Source organism: Rhagoletis pomonella, unplaced genomic scaffold (assembly GCF_013731165.1).
Source record: "Rhagoletis pomonella isolate Grant_MI unplaced genomic scaffold, Rhpom_1.0 Rhpom_scaffold_00012, whole genome shotgun sequence".
NCBI lineage: Eukaryota > Metazoa > Arthropoda > Insecta > Diptera > Tephritidae > Rhagoletis > Rhagoletis pomonella.
In genome coordinates this window covers 22,718,445-22,737,306 of record NW_023458566.1, presented here as the reverse complement: position 1 = coordinate 22,737,306, position 18,862 = coordinate 22,718,445, and the positions used below count along the sequence as shown (strand labels likewise).

General features: G+C 36.4%; 2 protein-coding genes across 2 annotated transcripts in view; one reads left to right on the top strand and one right to left on the bottom strand.

The window, feature by feature from the left end:
• Positions 1–736, top strand: LOC118747486 (39S ribosomal protein L46, mitochondrial; the record flags this gene model as incomplete). The annotated part of the gene is given in 1 exon segment (XM_036481537.1): positions 1–736. A coding segment is annotated over 1 exon segment (684 nt), but the record flags the coding sequence as incomplete, so codon positions are not given.
• A 3,965-nt stretch (positions 737–4,701) lies between these two features.
• LOC118748115 (spectrin alpha chain) overlaps positions 4,702–18,862 on the bottom strand; it is a gene marked incomplete in the record, with an annotated part of 37,544 nt that continues 23,383 nt past the window's right edge. The window contains 2 exon segments of the mRNA XM_036482428.1: positions 4,702–5,338; positions 5,401–6,001. Coding sequence (XP_036338321.1) covers positions 5,210–5,338; positions 5,401–6,001 — 730 coding nt within the window.

Sequence of the window (18,862 nt, the reverse complement as noted above, 5' to 3'; positions counted from 1 at the left end):
CTGGTGGAACGTTTACCAATTGTATCGCGAAGTTTAAACGCCTTGGAACGAGAATTTCAAGAATACTTGTGGCGTGTCGAATTCGAAAACAGCTTAAAATCGGACCATGAACTAAAACATGAACGTGACCAAGTCCAAAGCGAATTAATAAAGAAAGGTAAAATAGAGGTGGACCTGGATGACAGTGCGTCCAAAATGACAGCACAGGATCTCAAAGATGCCTACACAGAAGAGTTGAAAAATTTTGCATTGGCTCCCCGTACTACACCTGATGACGCCTCCAACAAAACTACTTCCCTTGATCGTTGTTTGGAGGACACGTTATATCTAGTTATAGAGGATGTATTGAACAAAGAAGCACTGCAAATACTGCCTCAAGGACCACGTATAGATGGTGAGACAATGCGACAGGCAGCAGAGCGTGTGTTACGTGAGAAATGTGGTTTAGAGTTAGATGTGAAATTTTACGGTAATGCGCCCTGTGGATTTTACAAATATAAATATCCTGTTGTAATGCGCCAGAAAAGTATTGGCGCCAAAGTTTTCTTTTATCGAGCTTCAGTAAACGGTGGAAATGTGAATAAGGCATTGACGAAAAAGTACGAGTGGTTAACCAGGTCAGCATTAGAAGAAAAACTTAAAAATTCAGAATATACTGAGAGCATACGAAAGTTTCTGATGTAAATTGCATTCATGATTTTGCCTTTAATGCAAATAAATTTCCGTATATCGTTGAGATTTGTCTTTATTCAAAACAAGGGGGAAAATACATACCTTAAACCCACAATATTTCAAGAACTAGAATAGCTTGAAAGTCAAATTTGGATTTTAATAAACGTGTTCTGTTTAGTCCCCGAATTGAAAATTTTCAAACTGAACTCTGATATTAAAATTGAATTCGTATCCGTATTTTCGTCGGTCCATGTTTTGCAGCTTTATTAATTTTGAGTAAAGTTATCGCTATTCGAATCTCGTTATCGATTGGGGTGTTGTTGTTGTAGCGGTTACAACAACCCCGCCCAAATCGGCTAGTATCTCAGTCGTTGTCGTCAAGCTCAACTAACGGAAGACCCAAGAAGCGTGCAGCCTTTATAAGGTCTGTCCACAGGGACAGAGGCGTCAGTTCTGTGGGGTTTTCCGGGCATACGAAGAGATGTTTCGAGTCGTGCGGTGTCTCTCCGCATGCCGGGCCCTCATTTGGCACATCTGCATCTAATCTGCTCAGGTATGAGTTCAACCTACTGCTGTAGGCAGAGCGAAGTTGGCCTAATGTGGTCTGAGTTTCCCGAGGTAGACGAAGCTGCGTCTCGTTTATGTCGGGTGGTTGTGTGCCCAGAACGGCATTCACAGGTCTTAAGTCTACGTAACTTGAGACTGACTCCCTGTCTATATGCTGACGGGTCCGGAGGTTGCTTTATGAACCTCTGGACTTCGTCCGTCAGTTCTGATATGCCTTGGCGAGGGCTCCTGTGCAAGGAAGTGTCTGTTCGGGTGTCAACGTCTGTGGTTCCCTACTAAGAATTGCTTGCAGAGCATTGTGTTGTGCTCCTTTATGGGGACCATTTTTGCCTCGTCATGCAGGTGATGTTCTGGCCACATCAGAAGACATCCAGTCGCTGTCCGAAGTGCTGTGTTCTGTATCGTCTGTAGCTTCGTCCACTGCGTTCTACTTGGTGCTGCGTAATTTAGATCCGGCCGACCTATCGCCGTGTATGTTGTCAGCAACGTTTCTTTGTCTTTGCCCCAAGTTCTGCCGGCAAGCGATTGTTAAGGCTCTGTACTTTGTTGACAATTGCGGATGTGTGCGCAGAGAAGGAGAGCAGGCTGTCGAACGTTACTCCGAGTATTTTGAAGTAATTCACCGTCGGAATTTGTGTGTCAGCGACGCCTATTCCCAGCGGTAGTCTGACCTCCTTGGTCCAGGTGGTAAACAAGGTCGCAGCATATTTCGTAGGGGGGTGGGTTATGCCCCTAGCAGTGAAGAAGCGAGAAAGCTCAGAGAGATACCCGTTTACTTTCAAGCACAAGTCATCAATTCCATTCCCAGACACCATTATCGAACAATCATCAACGTAAGAGGCAATCGAGACTCCATCTGCTTTTTGAGAAAGCTTGGAAGTATAGTAGTTAAAGAGTAATGGGGAAAGGATACTACCCTGTGGAACCCCGTGATTTATTTTTCTAGGTTTACTCGTTTTGTCTCTAAACATTACTGATGAGTGTCGACCACATAGATAATAGTTGTGTTCTTTTACAAATTATCCAGTAACTTGCCAGTAATTCTCCAGTAACTTAATTTCTGAGAATTCGCTCTTGCACAAAATTACAAGAACGCAAAACCAGTAATAATTTGCAAGTTTTACGAACAGCTGATTAATTTGTTGTTTATACGCAGCTAGTTCCTTTTAAAACAATATATATTATATTTAAATAGGTTTATTTTGTCAATTTCAACTATGAAAACCTCATAAACATTTCTTTTATTAGTTTTAATTCCACCCAGCAACATGCGATCAGCTGTTTTTCTCACTTGCAAGTTCTTACTAGCAAAAATTTATCCAGTAAAAACTACCAACTTCTCCTCAGAAAGAAATGTCAATTTGCGCTCTCAATTTCCCCTTTCTTACAAGTTTCTTGGGTACAAGAACACCAAAACGTGATAGTTAGTACACACTGGTACAAACTATCGCGTACAAGAACGCTACTAATTCGACGACCACCGCTTGGGTCGGTTTTCGCCATTTTTAAACAATTTCTGATAAAAATGCGTAGCATAAATATTCAAATGACATAGTTGTAGGGAACTTTTTCATTCAGTGTTGGGTTTTCCGGTGACACAAAATTTGTAAAGTAAAATCTAATTTAGGTTAGTTTAGAATCCATATTTGGGACGCCATGTTGAATTTTTCAAAAGGCCTCAAAGCTTTTTCCCAAAAAAAACCTCAATAACTTTAAAAGATGGCGAGGTTTAAAAATACTGTAGCTATTTTTGACATCGGGGGACAAAACTCCATCAAGTGCCGTTACAATCACCCTCATCGCGAGAGTGGTGTCGTATGGAAGTCGTTTTTCGAGAGTCGAATCGTATCGCAAATTGCACGTCATTGCCTAAAATTTCCATTCGACTAGTGTATTAAAACGGAAAAACTTGGCAGCACTGTATAGTTTTCGACGATTTTCGTCATTTACTTATTTCAGCACGACAGTAAACAATGCCAATGTTGTCGAGTCGTACAATTTAGCCTAATTTACGACTTACACAATGAGGCTGATTATATCAAATTTCCCACTGACTTATAGGCAAACTATTGACCGCTCTGTGAAAAATTTCATGAATTTGCTGAACTTTAGGGCCTTTGAGGCATGTTTATCCACTATCCGATTTTAAATTTTTTTCGCAGGTCACGTTTTTATGACCAAATGAACGTTTCTGGGGGAGTCTTGCTTTGTAGGACAAAGTTGCCAAATAAGGCGCAATCTACTGCATATTCAATTTCAATTTGCAGCATTAGTACAATAAGATTTACAAACATATTTTTTAGTACAACAGGGAGGTATAACACCAAAAACTATAAATTAAGCAATGCAATAGAGATGTCAAACAAAGCAAAACAAATCCAAAAGCAAAAACAAACAAATTTAAAAAACGGGTACAACTTAAAAATTACGCAGACTCGTAGGTCAGCACATGCATGATGATATTCATTGAATTATTCTGCAAAACTATAACTAAATAGGGAAGCGGAGGGTGTTATAGACGACATACGGAAAAATTTCTGTAGAAAAAACGGAAATCTGAATTTTTGCTCAATTTTTAATGGATAACACAGGCCAACAAAAATAAAAAAAAATTTTGGTACGGCAAATGTTAAAGCTGTTTTTGATAGATCTATTTTGCGCTGATTACGAATCCGTTAGCATAAAGTTTCCATCAGCTCCAGATTTTGAAAAAAAAAACGAGGTCAAAGTGTCAAAAAATTGCGCTTTTTGCAATATTTTAGAGGCTCTAGCAAAGAAACAAAAGGTGATAGAACCCGCCCGGCTTGAATTAAAGCTAGATCTCTCGACTACTATCTCTGAAAAGAGATCTTAAATATTTGAGATTTTAAAATATTTTTTACCATTATTATCTTAAACTAAATGATGGCAATTTTTTATGCATATTTCCCTTCACAGGGTGGGTTTAAATCACCAGCCAAAAATTACGACTGTAAACATGCGTGCTGGCGTGACGTTACAAAAAACAGAAGTGGATTTTGTCTTTGATTACAAAATTGCAGAACTCTGCGAATTGGGCAAGACTATTTGTATAAAAGTTTTTGTGGTAACATTTTAAATGTTTAAGGTTAATTTTCAAAGTTCTTAAATGTAAAAATCTTTTCTGCTGACGCAACGTTACTAAAATTACCATTAAAAAAGTTGTGTTAATATAGTTCTTAAAAGAATTTTTAATGGGAAGCAAAAATTGCATTTTATGTCGAACGTACTTTTTATTTTGACATCAGCGCCATCAGCGGTTCCCTTTTTTGCAAATCTATGTCTTACTACGTTTCAACTAAACATGCCAAATGTGCTCTGCATAAACACGGTTTTTCAAAATATTTCGACCCTGGCGCCACCTAATGAGACCATTTTTGGCAAAAATGTTTCTGCTTACATAACCAATATATATTATAAAAAGTCGCCAAATCGACCTATAAATAAGTTAGATATAGGATTTTTATTTTATTTTTTTTTTCGCCGTAGACTTTTCGCTGGAATTGCCCATATAAATGAATTTTTTAATTTTATGGGGATTGACAAAGTTTCTTATACTACATATATCGGCAGAAGAATAGAAGGATAATAAAAAACTGGTTTGTTTCCTATCTGTGCATGCGTACATAACGTATATTGTATTGATATTCTCGCTTTAAAGTGGCATAAAAGATCATAGAGTCGTTTTACGAGATATTAACACTGCAAATGTTTTCACTGCTACTTGAAAGTGATTCGTAAATATGATTAACATACGGATATAGTTATTTATGTAGTTATGTGGGGATACAAAAATCTTCATGTCTTGTATTTCGCCGTTTGTCTTTACCTTTGTAAGCGAAACTTTAGTACAAGGAGTGAATAATGCTTACATCTATACTATCCAAGGATTGGGGAAATATTTTGATTTGGTGTTAGGGGAAATATTTAAATTTTTAATATAACTCTTCATTTAATTTTGAAACAGTGTTCTTGTAAACTCGATATAGTCGAGAGCGTCCTTTATTGATTGGCCTGAACGGGGTTCCACATAGGGTTTCATACGCTGCACACAATAGTCCGCCATGTCCTTGGTTAGGTTCTACATACAACAAAGTTTAATACATCATTGCGATTTCTGTTCAATGAATAGTATGTACTTACGCAGTAAAGCTCTTCCTTTGTTACGTAGGGGCGGTCGGAGGCAGTGATTGCGCGGAAAGCATTCTCGATTTCTTCGTAGGATTGCACATTCTCTGTTTCCTTAGAAATCATAAATGCTATGTATTCCTGCAATGAAACATGTCCATCACGATTCGGATCCACAACATTGAGAATGGCCTCGAATTCTGGGTCAGGCTGACCTTCCTCCACCATAGGCAGATCGTAGCCGAGTGCTCGCAGACATGATTTAAATTCTTGGTGATTCAATTTGCCACTCTTGTCTTTATCAAAGTGCTTGAACATCATTGAGAATTCCTTCAGTGAGTCCTCTGACACTCCAGAGTGATTACGCGCCTGTATCTGTTGCTCTAAGTTGTGTTGCATACGCATTGATAGTTGGTCAAGCTGATCCCATTGCTGGGCCAGCCCAACAGTTGAATGTTCTGTGTAGCGATTGTCCAATATCAAATGTTCTTCTAGTAATGCTCCCAATTCTTCAATTTTCTTTAAGTCAACACGACGGGCTCTTACTTCTGTAGCCTTGATACGAAGAGCTTCCAGTTGCTGTTCCAATGAACCGGAACCTTCCATCATACTAGTTCTATATGTTAAATTATAATCAAAATATAAAAGTTAATTTGAAATCTTCAAATATAAAAATATACATTTACATACATATATTGCTATTTTTTCTAAAATAAGCAAATAACAGTTAATATAATGTTTTAAATAGAAGCAATTTAAAATTATTTATTTGCGGAATTTTTCAAAACGAACAATGAATGTAAAATTAGTTGTTGAACAAACAAAGCTTATAAACATAAAAACATAAAAAATAAAAATCACGAAATACACCCCCAGACAAAACTAAGTGTAGGTTGTAGGTATGGTCGAGTACAACATGAAAATAGGTTTCTTATAGTTCCTGAACCCTCCATTTTTAATAATAATATACACACTACCCTATACCCTTCATTTTTACTTTATTTAAAAATACCGTTATTTTCATACTTGATGAACTTATCATTAAAAGCTTGACTATTTTTCATCCGATTTTAAAAATCAAACATGTTTTGATAAGGCGATTTATAGAACTTTAAAATGTTGAGAACCGTTTTATTATTAGATATAGCTTGTTGTTTTCGTCGGGTAAAATTAAAAAAAAAAATATTTTTCTTAATTTTTTCCACTTTGACCATCTCTAATTTCAAAAATGTCTATGAAAGTTGCCAAATAGGTAGTATTTATCTAAACGTATATTTATTTTCGAATAAATTGATACTTCACCTTATGCAAATGCGTACAAATTGTCGAAGTTAAGCAATTTAAGTACCCAATAAACATTAGGCTTGGTTAGCAATTCGAAAATGATTGGATAATCAATCTTTTTTTCGAGTCTTACCTACGATACAATACGAATGTGCAATAAGTTAGTATTCGATTCGAGAACTAAGCCATTCTCCACCAAAACGGCACCTTCGTTATCCAATGTATTTTCCCTTCATTATGAATTCGAAATCCAGCCCATTATCGAATTGAAATTTTATTGTGAGGGAGCGATTGTCTTATATTTTCCTTCGAGAATGAGCCGGATTTCACTTTCTCTCTTGTTACTATGGTTTTAATTTTTTTTCGAACCCATTTCGAGTGTGTTTCAAATTTACTCTGAACGTTGGAAAACCAAGGTTGGTTATGAGTTCGATCTCAGTTCGGTATGCACATTGGATATCGAAGGTACTTTTCGAACGTTCGCCAAAATGTTTATAGGGTACAAATACGGTCTTAATTTATATTTGTGTATGTATCAGACGTTAAGATTTTTTGAGCAGTGTGACTATATTCTTAAACAGACGGCAACGTTGAACCGGATTAACTCGGACTCGTGGCTCGAGCCAAAAGGCCTCTTTTGCGTTGGAAAGACTTGGCTTGGCTTGGAGAAGGACTTGGCTTCACTTGGCATTTCCAATTGGTGGCAGTTAGCACAGAAGAGTATTGACTGGCGTGCTGTTTAGGACTCGGCCAAAATCGCTTAGGCGGTTAAAGCGCCAATAAAGAAGAAAGAGAAGATATATAAGTACTTTATGATCTAGTTTCAGTTTTGATTTACTGTTTATAAGCCAGTTCACGCTAGCTGACTTTAGCTTCATTTGTGTAATCTTGGTTGATATGGGTTTGCGCCAAGTTAGTCTTCTATCCAAGTGTATTCCTAGATATGTCACGTCGTTGGCTTGTGGAATATGGACATTATTTAATTTGATGTTGTATGTTTACACTTCTGTTCGTTGACTTTTATGCGCCAGTTTGCCAGCCATTCTTCTATGCGTAGTAAATGTTCCTCTAGTACTCTTGAAGCTCTATTGGGATATTTATTACGACTTACTAAGGCGGTATCATCAGCGAAGGTGGATGTTAGTATATCCTTGCTAGTTGGAATATCTGAAGTGTAGATGATATACAGCATAGGCCCGAGTACACTACCTTGTGGAACGCCAGCCGTTATCGACCATGTCTTCTGAAGTGGAATTAGATAATTTGACAGCGAATTTTCTGTTAGTTATGTGTGATTCAAATATTTTGTGGAATTTCGGCGGTAACAATTTTTTAATTTTATATATAAGACCGTCGTGCCACACTTTGTCGAATGCTTGTGCCACTTCGAGAAAAATTGCAGAGCATTACTCTCTAAGTTCAAATGCCCTTCTGATTTCATTTGTAATTCGACTAAATTGTTCAATTGTACCATGTTTTTCTCGGAAGCCAAATTGGTGTGCTGGTATTAATTGCATGGAGAAAGGGAGATATCTTCGAGAGGAGTACAGGGAAGTAAGCTTATTGGTCTGTATGAGGACGGCTGTGTTGCGTCTTTTCCAGGTTTGGCTATCTTCGACCTTTTCCATGATTTCGGAAAGTAACCGAATTTGAGGATAGCGTTGAAAAGGTCAAGATTGAAGAATTGCTAGTGCAATATTCGGTACCTCTATTAGCATTTTCGGAGTTGTAAAATCAGCACCCAGCGATTTCTTTGGATTAAGCTGCTTTACTATAGCTTTTACTTCTAAAGAGTTCTTCTTGCTAAGTGTGTATAGCTCATTTGTATTTTTGGTTAGCCGTGGCAGCCCGACGTTGTTCGTTGGGCAGTTTGGCTGAAACACATTCTTTAAATGGTGTGAAAAACACTCGGCTCTCTCCTGCTCACTACGAGCCCAGGTACCACTTTGGTTCCTGGTTGGCATTTCCGTAGCCACCGGAGGTTTCAAGTATTTTAGCGATTTCCATAGAGAGTATCTTGCAGTAGAATTCGGGGAAAGCTTCTTGATGTACCTTTGCAAGTTGCGATCCTCTGCACGTTTAAGTGCTTGTTTCAGCTACCTCCTGCAGCTTTATACAGAAGCTGTGAGGTTGGTCAGCGATGGCTCTGCCACTGTCTTCTTAGGCGCCGCTTTTCGGCCGCAAGTTTTTCTATTTCGGTATTTGTAACTGATGTACCTGGACTTGACTTGGTGTTGCCAGGCCAGCGACTGAAGTAAGTGTTTCTTTAAAATTTTCAACAAAGGAGTCTATCACCCTCGCAGTCAAGTGCAGCGTTTAATTTAAGGTGACTACTACATTTTGTTTTGGCTCCTTAAGCACCGGATTGACCAACTGTATGAATTGATAAAACTTTGATTGCGTTTTCCTACAAAATTGAAATCTTGAAATACTTCGTTATATTATTAAACGTGCGATATGTATACCAAATTTGGTCGAGATCGGTGAAGTAGTTTTTGAGTTACACATATGTATTTATCACCCCATTGTCCTAAATTTTTGTGAAAAAACCAATTTTTTGCTAATGAGCCATAGTATATATAAATTTTGAGTAAATATTGATAAATTTCTTAGTCACACTGCTCAAAAAATCTGAAAGTCCGGTACATACACAGTGTGTATAATACACATATAAATTCAAGACCGTATTTCTACTTAAATTGCTTAACTTCCGACAATTTTTATGCGATTGCAATAAATGAGGTATCAATCTATTCGAAAATAAATCTAATTTTAGATGAATACTACGTATTTGGCAACTTTCATAGAAATTTTTAAAATTAGCGATTGACCATCGATTGACGAAAAATTATGAAAAATAGGGGTTTTTAAATTTGACTCAATGAAAACTACTAAATCTAATAATATATTCTTATACATCATTTTTGAAGTCCAAACATGCTTGATTTTTAAAATTGGATGAAAAATAGTAAAGCTGTTAATAGATAAGTTCAAGTATGAAAATAACTTTTTTTTTTTTAATAAAAAAATGGAGGGTCAGGAACTATAAGAAATCTATTTTCATGTTGTACTTGAAGTTTTGTTTAGGGTGTATTTTGTGATTTTTTTTTTGTAGCACCATGTTATTTAAGTAAGCTTAAGGCGTATAAATCATTATGAATTATAATTATAAATCCAAATATAGTTAACATTTTTTATTGTGGACTTAGGAAATATCAAAACCTTAATAATAACTTGCATTTCGAAACGCGCCAAAAATAAAACAAAGCCTTTAACGATTCAAACTTTCTTGTGCTTGGGCTAAATTCTCTGGAACACTATTGCCTTAAGCACAAGTGGTCGGATAAGGCATGTTTTACGCGAAAAAGGACTATTTTTAAACTCTGATCAATTAACTGGAGTAAAGCCATTCTTATGCATGAATGTCCAGCGAACTCAAAACTGGTTAGTATTTTTAATAATATGTGCTGAGCAAGCCGTTGAATCCATTTAATTCAACGAATTCGATCGTCGCTTGTTCTAACAGTTATGAGTTGATAGCTTTCTTAAAAATATTTTATGGAAACTTAAATTATAACAGTAATTGCTTCTTAAAGATAGGAAATTTTTATTTCATATGAAATATTACATAATGAAATTTTGTTGCCAAATTATGAGTATGCCAAAATATGAGTACACGGATTATTTTTCAAGAAATATCTTTTTCAAAAAGTTATAACTAATTAGTAGGCCCGAGTAGGATCTTCATTCCTTTACCAAAAAGTAACGCAAAGAGTGGCGGCCACTTTTGTCACACTAGACCAACTTTAGCAGTTGTTCAAAATAACATAAAGTATATAAAACACTAAGGACAGATGTAATTTTTCTATATTTAGCATCAAATTATTTATAAGATGTGTCTTGACAAACCTGAAGTCAATTTTCAAAAACCGAAGATAACGAATCCAATATGACGTCCAAGAATTAAAACAAAAAATTACTGAATTTTCATGAAATTTGGTATTTTGAGGTTCTTAAGTTCGGTTATTACAAATTTCAAGCTAGTTTTAGAAACTTCAAAATCCAATATGGCGTCCGATATTTAAATAAATTATTGAATTGTTTTGAAATTTGCTATTTAGCGGTTCGCATTCATGGCAACTCCGAAGGCTGTTATCGGAAGTTATCGTTACCGACTATTACGACCTTCCTTACTGGACACATGAGTCATTCTTCAGTGTCCAAAATGGCGTCCAAGAATTTAAAAAGTTACTAAATTTTCATGACATTTGCTATTGCCTTTGAGATGCCTTTGCCAGTAGGGAATTTTTCGGAGGAAGCCCAGGAGGCTCGCAACAAAGACTTCAGATGGTATCGCGAGCATAAAACTCGAAAAATGACCAGGAAGGAATTTAACGAAGATTTATTTCACATGTTAGTTATAACATCTGATCCTGTTATATCCAGTATGAGACGACCTCCTCTTCGAAAAGCAGATGCCATTTCCGAAGAAGTTATCAGTCTTGTGCGTGAACCAACTCAAAGCGCATCAGTTTTTTTTTGAAAGTGACAGAGATGAGTGAAAAAATATTTCGTCGTTTCCATTTTAGTTTGTCTACTGTAATATTAGTTAATACAGGGTGTTTGGTAGACGTTTGAACATACGTGAACTGGTGATAGTTGGGGCCATCTGCCATCATAAATTAATTATAAATATGATCGATCAAATACAATAAATCGTTAATTTTGCTTAACAAATATATTGTGTTACTCAACTAAAAAGGACAGTTGATTTGACAGATTTCAACTGAAGAAGTTTGTAATATAGAACTCGAGATCAGTGACTCCTTGGAAAATTGTGATTATTTTTAGAGAAATTGACAGCCCATTCGACAGCTGTCAAATCTCAAGGTTTTAATTTCACGTAAAATTCGTGACTAGCGTGTCTAAATCCCTTATCAGTAGCATTTAAAAAACATTTTCTTATTTGCATAAAAATTAACAGTCAATTTGACAGCTGTCAGTTCTCAAAGCTTTAGTTTGACGTAAAATTCGTGATCAGCATGGTTAAAAACTTTATCAGTAACGTTTTTAAAAAGATTCTCAGATTTTTATAAAAATTGGCAGTCCGTTTGACAGCTGTCGACTGTCAAACTTTTAATTTGACATAAAATTCGTGACTAGCGTGCCTAAAAACCTAATAAGTGGCATTTTCAAAATGATTTTCTTATTTTTAGAGAAATTAGCAGTTGATTTGACATCTGTCAATTGTCAAACTAAAAATTGTATGGCATATTCGGATTTAGCATAACAAAAATACTACGATAATGCATTTTTATTATAATCGTAACAGCCCTTCTAATTTTTCGCGTAAAACATAGCTTCTCCGACCACTGTGTTACGGTGGAAATACATTTTTGGGATCCAAGCAAAGCCCATATCGGTTATGCGTTTTATAAGCAAACAGTTTTAGTTAACTTCAGACTTTTATTATTTTAAGCAAGAAATAACGATTTTTTTTAGCAGTAAATAACAGACGATTGATGGGTTTTTTAATTTTTATGTATTCTTAAAAAAAGTTAAAAATTTCATTATACGAAAAATTACGAAGCTAAAATTAAAGGTAATTTTTTATCTTGCTATTTCTGCCTCGATGAATTAAGTCTTATTTTATGTATATGTCCTGGAATTGGACAACTCACTTCAAGATACACTACTTTCTTTGTCATTTATCTAATCTTATTTATATTTAGTTTTAAGCAAATTTCGTCGTTTTAGTTATATGAATGAACTGTTAAGAATACTTTTTTGCTCTATAAAATACCTTTCTAATGATTTGAATAGATGAAATGAAATAAAAACAAGTAAGAGCAGCGCTGTCTTCGGCTATGCCGAGGGCTTCATACCTTTCATGAACATCTGCAAATTTTACTTTGACAGATTACTGCTTTTGAATACATCTGCATACATCGGTAGAGGAGTTACATACTTATATAAAAAATCGCATCTAAACAATCAGAGGTATGGAAGATATACTTTATATGACACCAATCTAAGTGATTTTCACCGCTATCTGCTCGGAATGTAAACCGGTAACACAATTTATTGGGTTTAGTTTCGTACATAAAGGAGATATATGGCAAAAACTGGTATCTTAACAATCAGTGCTATAGGAGATAAAGCTTATGCAGCATAGATTTTGACGATTTTCTCAGTAGACTTTGTATTATTATTTATAAAATATCGTACGAAATTTATCGGTTTTAGCTGTTCAAATAAAGGAGTTTTACAGTAAATTCCCATATCTGAACAATCAGATGTATGGAAGATATATGTTGTAGTCATCCGATCCTTGTTATTTACACTGTGAGTATTCTGTTAATAATGAGTGAAAATGGTGCGAAATTTCATGTTCCTAGCTGCATAAATGGAGGAGATATGATAAAAGACCTCATATCTGAACAATCAGTTGTATGGGGGCTGCAGGTTATAGTGACCCGATCTTCGTTATTTTCGCTGTAAGTCTTCTGTTGATAATGAGTGAAAACAGCGCGAAATTTCATGGTCCTAGCTACATAAATGGATGAATTATAACGAAAAATCTCATATCTGAACAATCAGTTGGATGAGAGCTATAGGTTATAGTTACCCGATCTTTTTAATTTTCACTGTAAGTTTTCTGTTGATAATTATTGAAAACAGTGCGGAATTTCATGTTCCTAGCTATATAAATGGAGGAGTTATAACGCAAAATTTTATATCTGAACAATCAGTTGTATGGGAGCTATAGGTTATAGTGACCCGATCTTTGTAATTTTCACTGTAAGTATTCTGTTGATAATGGGTGCAAGTATTGCAAAATTTCATGTTCGTAGCTGCATAAATGGAGAAGTTATAATGAAAAATCTCATATCTGAACAATCAGTTGTATGGGAGCTATATGTTATAGTGGTCCGATTCTTCCGGTTCCGACAAATGATTAATACATTATAAAAATACACCCACCTGCCAAATTTGATCCGGATATCTCGAAAACTGAGAGACTAGATTGCATACAAACAGACGGACAGACGGACAGACGGACAGACGGACATGGCTAAATCAACTCAGCTCGACGTTCTGATCATATAAGTATACATTTTCATGGGTCTATCTCTTTTTGTTCTGGTACTTACAAACATCGGACCAAAGTTATAATACCATTTCATGCTCATGAAAGGTATAAAAAACAGAAAAAAAGTAGTCGGCATTTCTTGTTTGAAATACTAACAGCCAAGCCTTTTTAAGTCCATGTAATTTGGACCGAGTTTCCGAAATACCTTGTCAAGTTTGGTTTGGAGACAAACCGATTTCGGCGTTGGGTCATATTCAGTGTCATTTTTTATTCTGTCATGTCATGAGGATGTCATATTTTACATTGGGCACGTTCAGAAGGCACAACAGCTCAGTAACTGTTGCGATTGCACCTTCTGAACGCGTTGTTGTGTACTTCTGATCAACTGAACAGTTGCGTGTTAGATGATCTTAATATTTTTCTGATCATTTGAGACAACATGTTGGTGTGTACCTTTGAGAGTTGAATTTGACAGCTTATGTATAAAGCCGTTCAGAAGACGCATAACGATCACCGTTTTTTTTTTTTTTAGCAACGGTTGCGCTCAACTGCTGCGCCTTCTGAACCTAACCAATGAGAGGCAATTGTAGTGATATACATAAGTAAGTCTCCAGTTAATTATTGAGGAGGATACATTAGTATTTTCGAAAACTGGTTCCACAATTATTATTTTTTTACTTTTCAAATCTAAAAATAAATGCTTAGTACCGTCTCTAGATCTAAGTAATTTAATAAAGAAGCTAGACTAATGTACAAAAGCGTTCTAAAAAGATATGTATGTAAACACGGTTTGATATTTGACGAATACTACCGCTTACGCATTCCCACGATAGCCGGTTCTACGTACCGGGATGACTCGGGTTATACCCGACCAAGGGCTGTTGTTTCGGCAATCTAACCCCGTTTACGTCGGCGAAATATCTCAGACGTTGTTCGTCCATAGGACAACATCTGCTACGCATTCTTCTGCTGAGGGCTGGCATCGAGTCAACCCATGGGCCAGAAACTTACACCTGCTGCGTATGCCGGAGACGACTCCAACAGAGTTGCCTCTACGGCAAGCCCCAGTCCGCCTGAGCGGCTGAACACAAACACCACAGCACAACAACACAACACAATATACAGAACCACAACAGACACAACCGCATCGCTACCCACACGCCGCCACCAACAACTCTTAGTTCCCGCTACAATCTGCACGCTGTGTCAGACCAGGATATTCCGTAATCATGGTGGAATAATAACAAGGTGTTGTTATTAGCGACGTATTTGTTGTAATTTTTTACAAGATCGGCATGCTTATTTTCGGTGCTACCGATCTTAATTTTTATATTACTATTCGTTGGGAAATAGTATCTAAAATACTCCATTTTAGTAATTCGTTTTATGGCGATTTTTAGAGAACTTGTTGTTTTCAGAACGATATTAATATTTAAAATTGTTGGATTTGTATAATTTTTGTCCTCAAATGTAAAGAAATAAAAGATATCGTGGTTATCAATGGAAAAAGGCGTACCCAAAAATCGTATGGGAAGGCGATTTTTTATATTAAATATGTTTTGCTGCTTTGTCATAATGTTGAGCCAAATGGACTACTGATACACTAGAATTAAGTGGCAGCATGGTTAAATTACGATTTTGCTTATATTATCGATATTTATGTGTTTTAATCTATTTAAAAAATCATTTACAGTCTTATAGGAAATTACATCATTTTACTGCCTCTACTTTTTTAAGTTAGAATATATGTCCTAGCTGTGTGGAGCTGCCGATACAAACATATATTCAGGCTTATAAGCCTGTAATTAAATATTTTTCTACATTTTATTTGAAATAGTATGCAACAACGGATTAAAAGTACTACTACTACTTTAAAATACGTGACCGGAATAGACCTACCGAAAAAGTGAGGTTATCGACCGCAGGGATACCATCCTAGAATGTCAGGGCATTGCTATCCGGTCAGGCGATGTTGAGCTCGAAATATTTAACGTTTATATACCCCCTGTCACCAGCTGCCCGGCAGGATATCACCCTGAAATAGGTGCGTTCCTCAGAGTTGAAAACCGTATGGTAGTTGGCGACTTTAACGCGCACCACGATCTTTGGCATTCAAGCCTGTCAAACGATCGTAGGGGAACACACTTGGCTGAGCAGATAGACGACTCGACATTCTGCACAATGAAAGACGTAGCACCCACCAGGATTATGAGCAGCTGCTGCAGCTCGCCAGACAACAATAGTCAGCGCTGGTCTGATAAACAGCATATCATGGCGACCTATGCTGACCTTGGCAACAGACCATCTGCCCATATTCATTTCGATCGATAAACCTGCCGACTTTGCTTCCGCGGAACACCGGACCTATATCAACTTTGCCAAAGCTGATTGGAAAGGCTTCGCGAAATTATTTATTTACTGAAAGCACCTTCTCTGCCCTCCTCACAACAACCGACGTCCACCTAGGTGAACGTAAGTTCCGCAGGATTGTCACTGCTGTTGCAGCTCGCTTCGTTCTTTTTTGACAAAAAACTTTAGAAAACCGTAGTAGAGAGCGTAGCAAATTTCTTAAGAACTGCGTACTGCTTAAGGAAATTTCTTAGCCATTTCTTGTACGTCATTTTAAATGGAGTTTTTGCTTTTCTTGGGAACTGTATACTAAGCTTTAAAAAACGAAACATAAACAAATCAACTAGTTTATATTCTTCTTCCTGTTTTTGAAAGTGATGGCTAATTTTCCGTTCATCTCATGACTAATTTTGTTATCGAACACAACTATAAATTGCAATCATATGCTTTCTGATCATATGTTTTCGTATGTATAATATGCCTGTTCACTTAGCAAATACATAATTTCCAAAAGTTATAAAAAATTAAAAAGTTTTGGTGTTCATGTATCCAAAAAACTTGTAAAGTAGGGGAAATTGAGAAAGTAGGTCCATGCAATATCAAAAAATTTTTACGAATTGTTACCAGTACTTTCAAGTTTTTACTGGAAATGCATTCAATAACCCAAAAAATTTGCAACTGAGAGAGAATTCGAGATCGTATCAACCCAAGAGAACTGCTAATTCTTGCTAAGTTGCAAGTTTTTACTAGTTTTGCGTTCCATAACTTTTTCTGATAATTTTCTCTTCCTCTTAATTTTACTCTCTATTTTTTTGTACGCTCTCGCTTACTGGAAAAGTTATTAAATGGACCTAGTAAAATGACAGTTCTTTTGGAGGGGAATTTTTACTGGAAAAGCAAATTGCCAGTAAGAAAAAAGAGGGAGAGCGAATTCTCGGAAGTTACATTACTGGATAATTTTTACATAAACAAACCAATTAACATTAGATTTATTCGATAGTTATCAAAAACTATCAAGTTTTGCTGTTCGCGTTCACACAAATCTAGCAAAGTGGGGAAAATTGAAAGACCAAATTGGCATTTCATTTTGATGAGAAGCTGCAATTTTCTGCTGGAAAATTTCGATCAGCTGTACTAAAAACTTGCAAGTTTTTCTAGTATTACATTCGTGTACTTTTTCAAACATCTTTCTCCTTGAGATAGAAATTCATTAAAATTTTGCTGTTTGAGAGTTTTCTGCTGTCTCCGATTCATGTGCGGAGATACACACATACAGTGACTCAAACAAATGACCACGTGTTTATTTTCTTTAAATATTCGTAATGTTTTTCGAGCTAAATTTTTTTTTGTTATTTATTTTTGGGTTCCAATCGGTTCGTATTTATGTTTTTTAAATTTTAATATTTTAATAGGCTTGTCCGATCTTGCATCCTTTAGTGTACTTACTGTTGATACAGTGAAAATAAACAACCAGCCCCTGAGGATGCTAATGAGTTTTTTTTGTTATTTTTATATAAAAATATCGTCTAAGCTTTAACCAAAACCATGTAAATCACAACTTCAACCTTAATACAAAATTTAGGAAAATTCAAAAAATTTACATCAAAATCTCAACTTTTTATTCAGATTTTTAGAAAATTTTTGGGTACGTAGTTTTATAGCCCATAGAGTTTTATTCTAATGAAGTCCAAGTTTTAAACGGCTAAAAAATTGCGTTGATTTTTGAGAACAGTGTTTTTTTGCGTATAAGTATGAATTTCTTATGAAATTAAACGCAGAAGACCGTTGGCAACAAAATTTCAAAATATCATCGCAAGTTTTTGTAAATTGTGCTATATTAAAAACCCGAAAAAGTAGTCTAAAAAAAAAAAAAATTATCGAAAATCAACGCGATTTTTTAGCCGTTTAAAACTTGCTCTTCATTAGACTAAAATTGTGTGGGCTATAAAACTGCATACCCAAGTATTTTCTAAAAAAATCAGAAAAAGTTCAAATTTTGATGAAAATTTGTTGAATTTTCTTAAATTTTTTATAAAGTTTGAAACTGTGATTTACATGGTTTTGGTTAAAGCTTAGACGATATTTTTATATAAAAATAACAAAAAAAAATTTTGCCTTAAAAATCTTACGACCATTAAAAAAAAACAACACAAGGTCATGTGGGGTCTCTCCGCATGCCGGACATTCATTAGGCACATCCTCATTCAGCCTACTCAGGTAGGAGTTTAACCTGCTGCAGTAGCCGGAGCGAAGTTGTGCAAGTGTGGTGCGCGTCTCCCGAGGCAGATGAAGCTCCGTCTCGTCAATGTCCGGGGGTGGTGTGCCTAGAACGGCATTCACAGGTCTAGAGTCTACATAACTCGAGACTGAGTCCCTGTGAATGCCGTTCAAGGCCTGTCTGTAGGCTGTCGGGTCCAGAGGTTGCTTAATGAACCTCTGGACTTCGTCCGTTAGTTCATATAGATGCCTCCTGACGTGCCTAGGCGAGGGCTCCTCTGCAAGCAGCTGTCTGCACGGGTGGCCACTTCTGTGGGTCCCGATCAGGAACTGCTTGCAGAGCATTATATTGTGCTCCTTTACCGGGAGCATTTGCGCCTCGCCGTGCAGGTGGTGTTCAGGCGTCATCAAGAGGCATCCCGTCGCTGTCCTCAGTGCGGTGTTTTGTGCGGTCTGTAGCTTCGTCCACTGCGTCCTACAAGTCCCAGGCGACCACACTGGCGCTGCGTAGTTCAAAACCGGCCGGCCTATTGC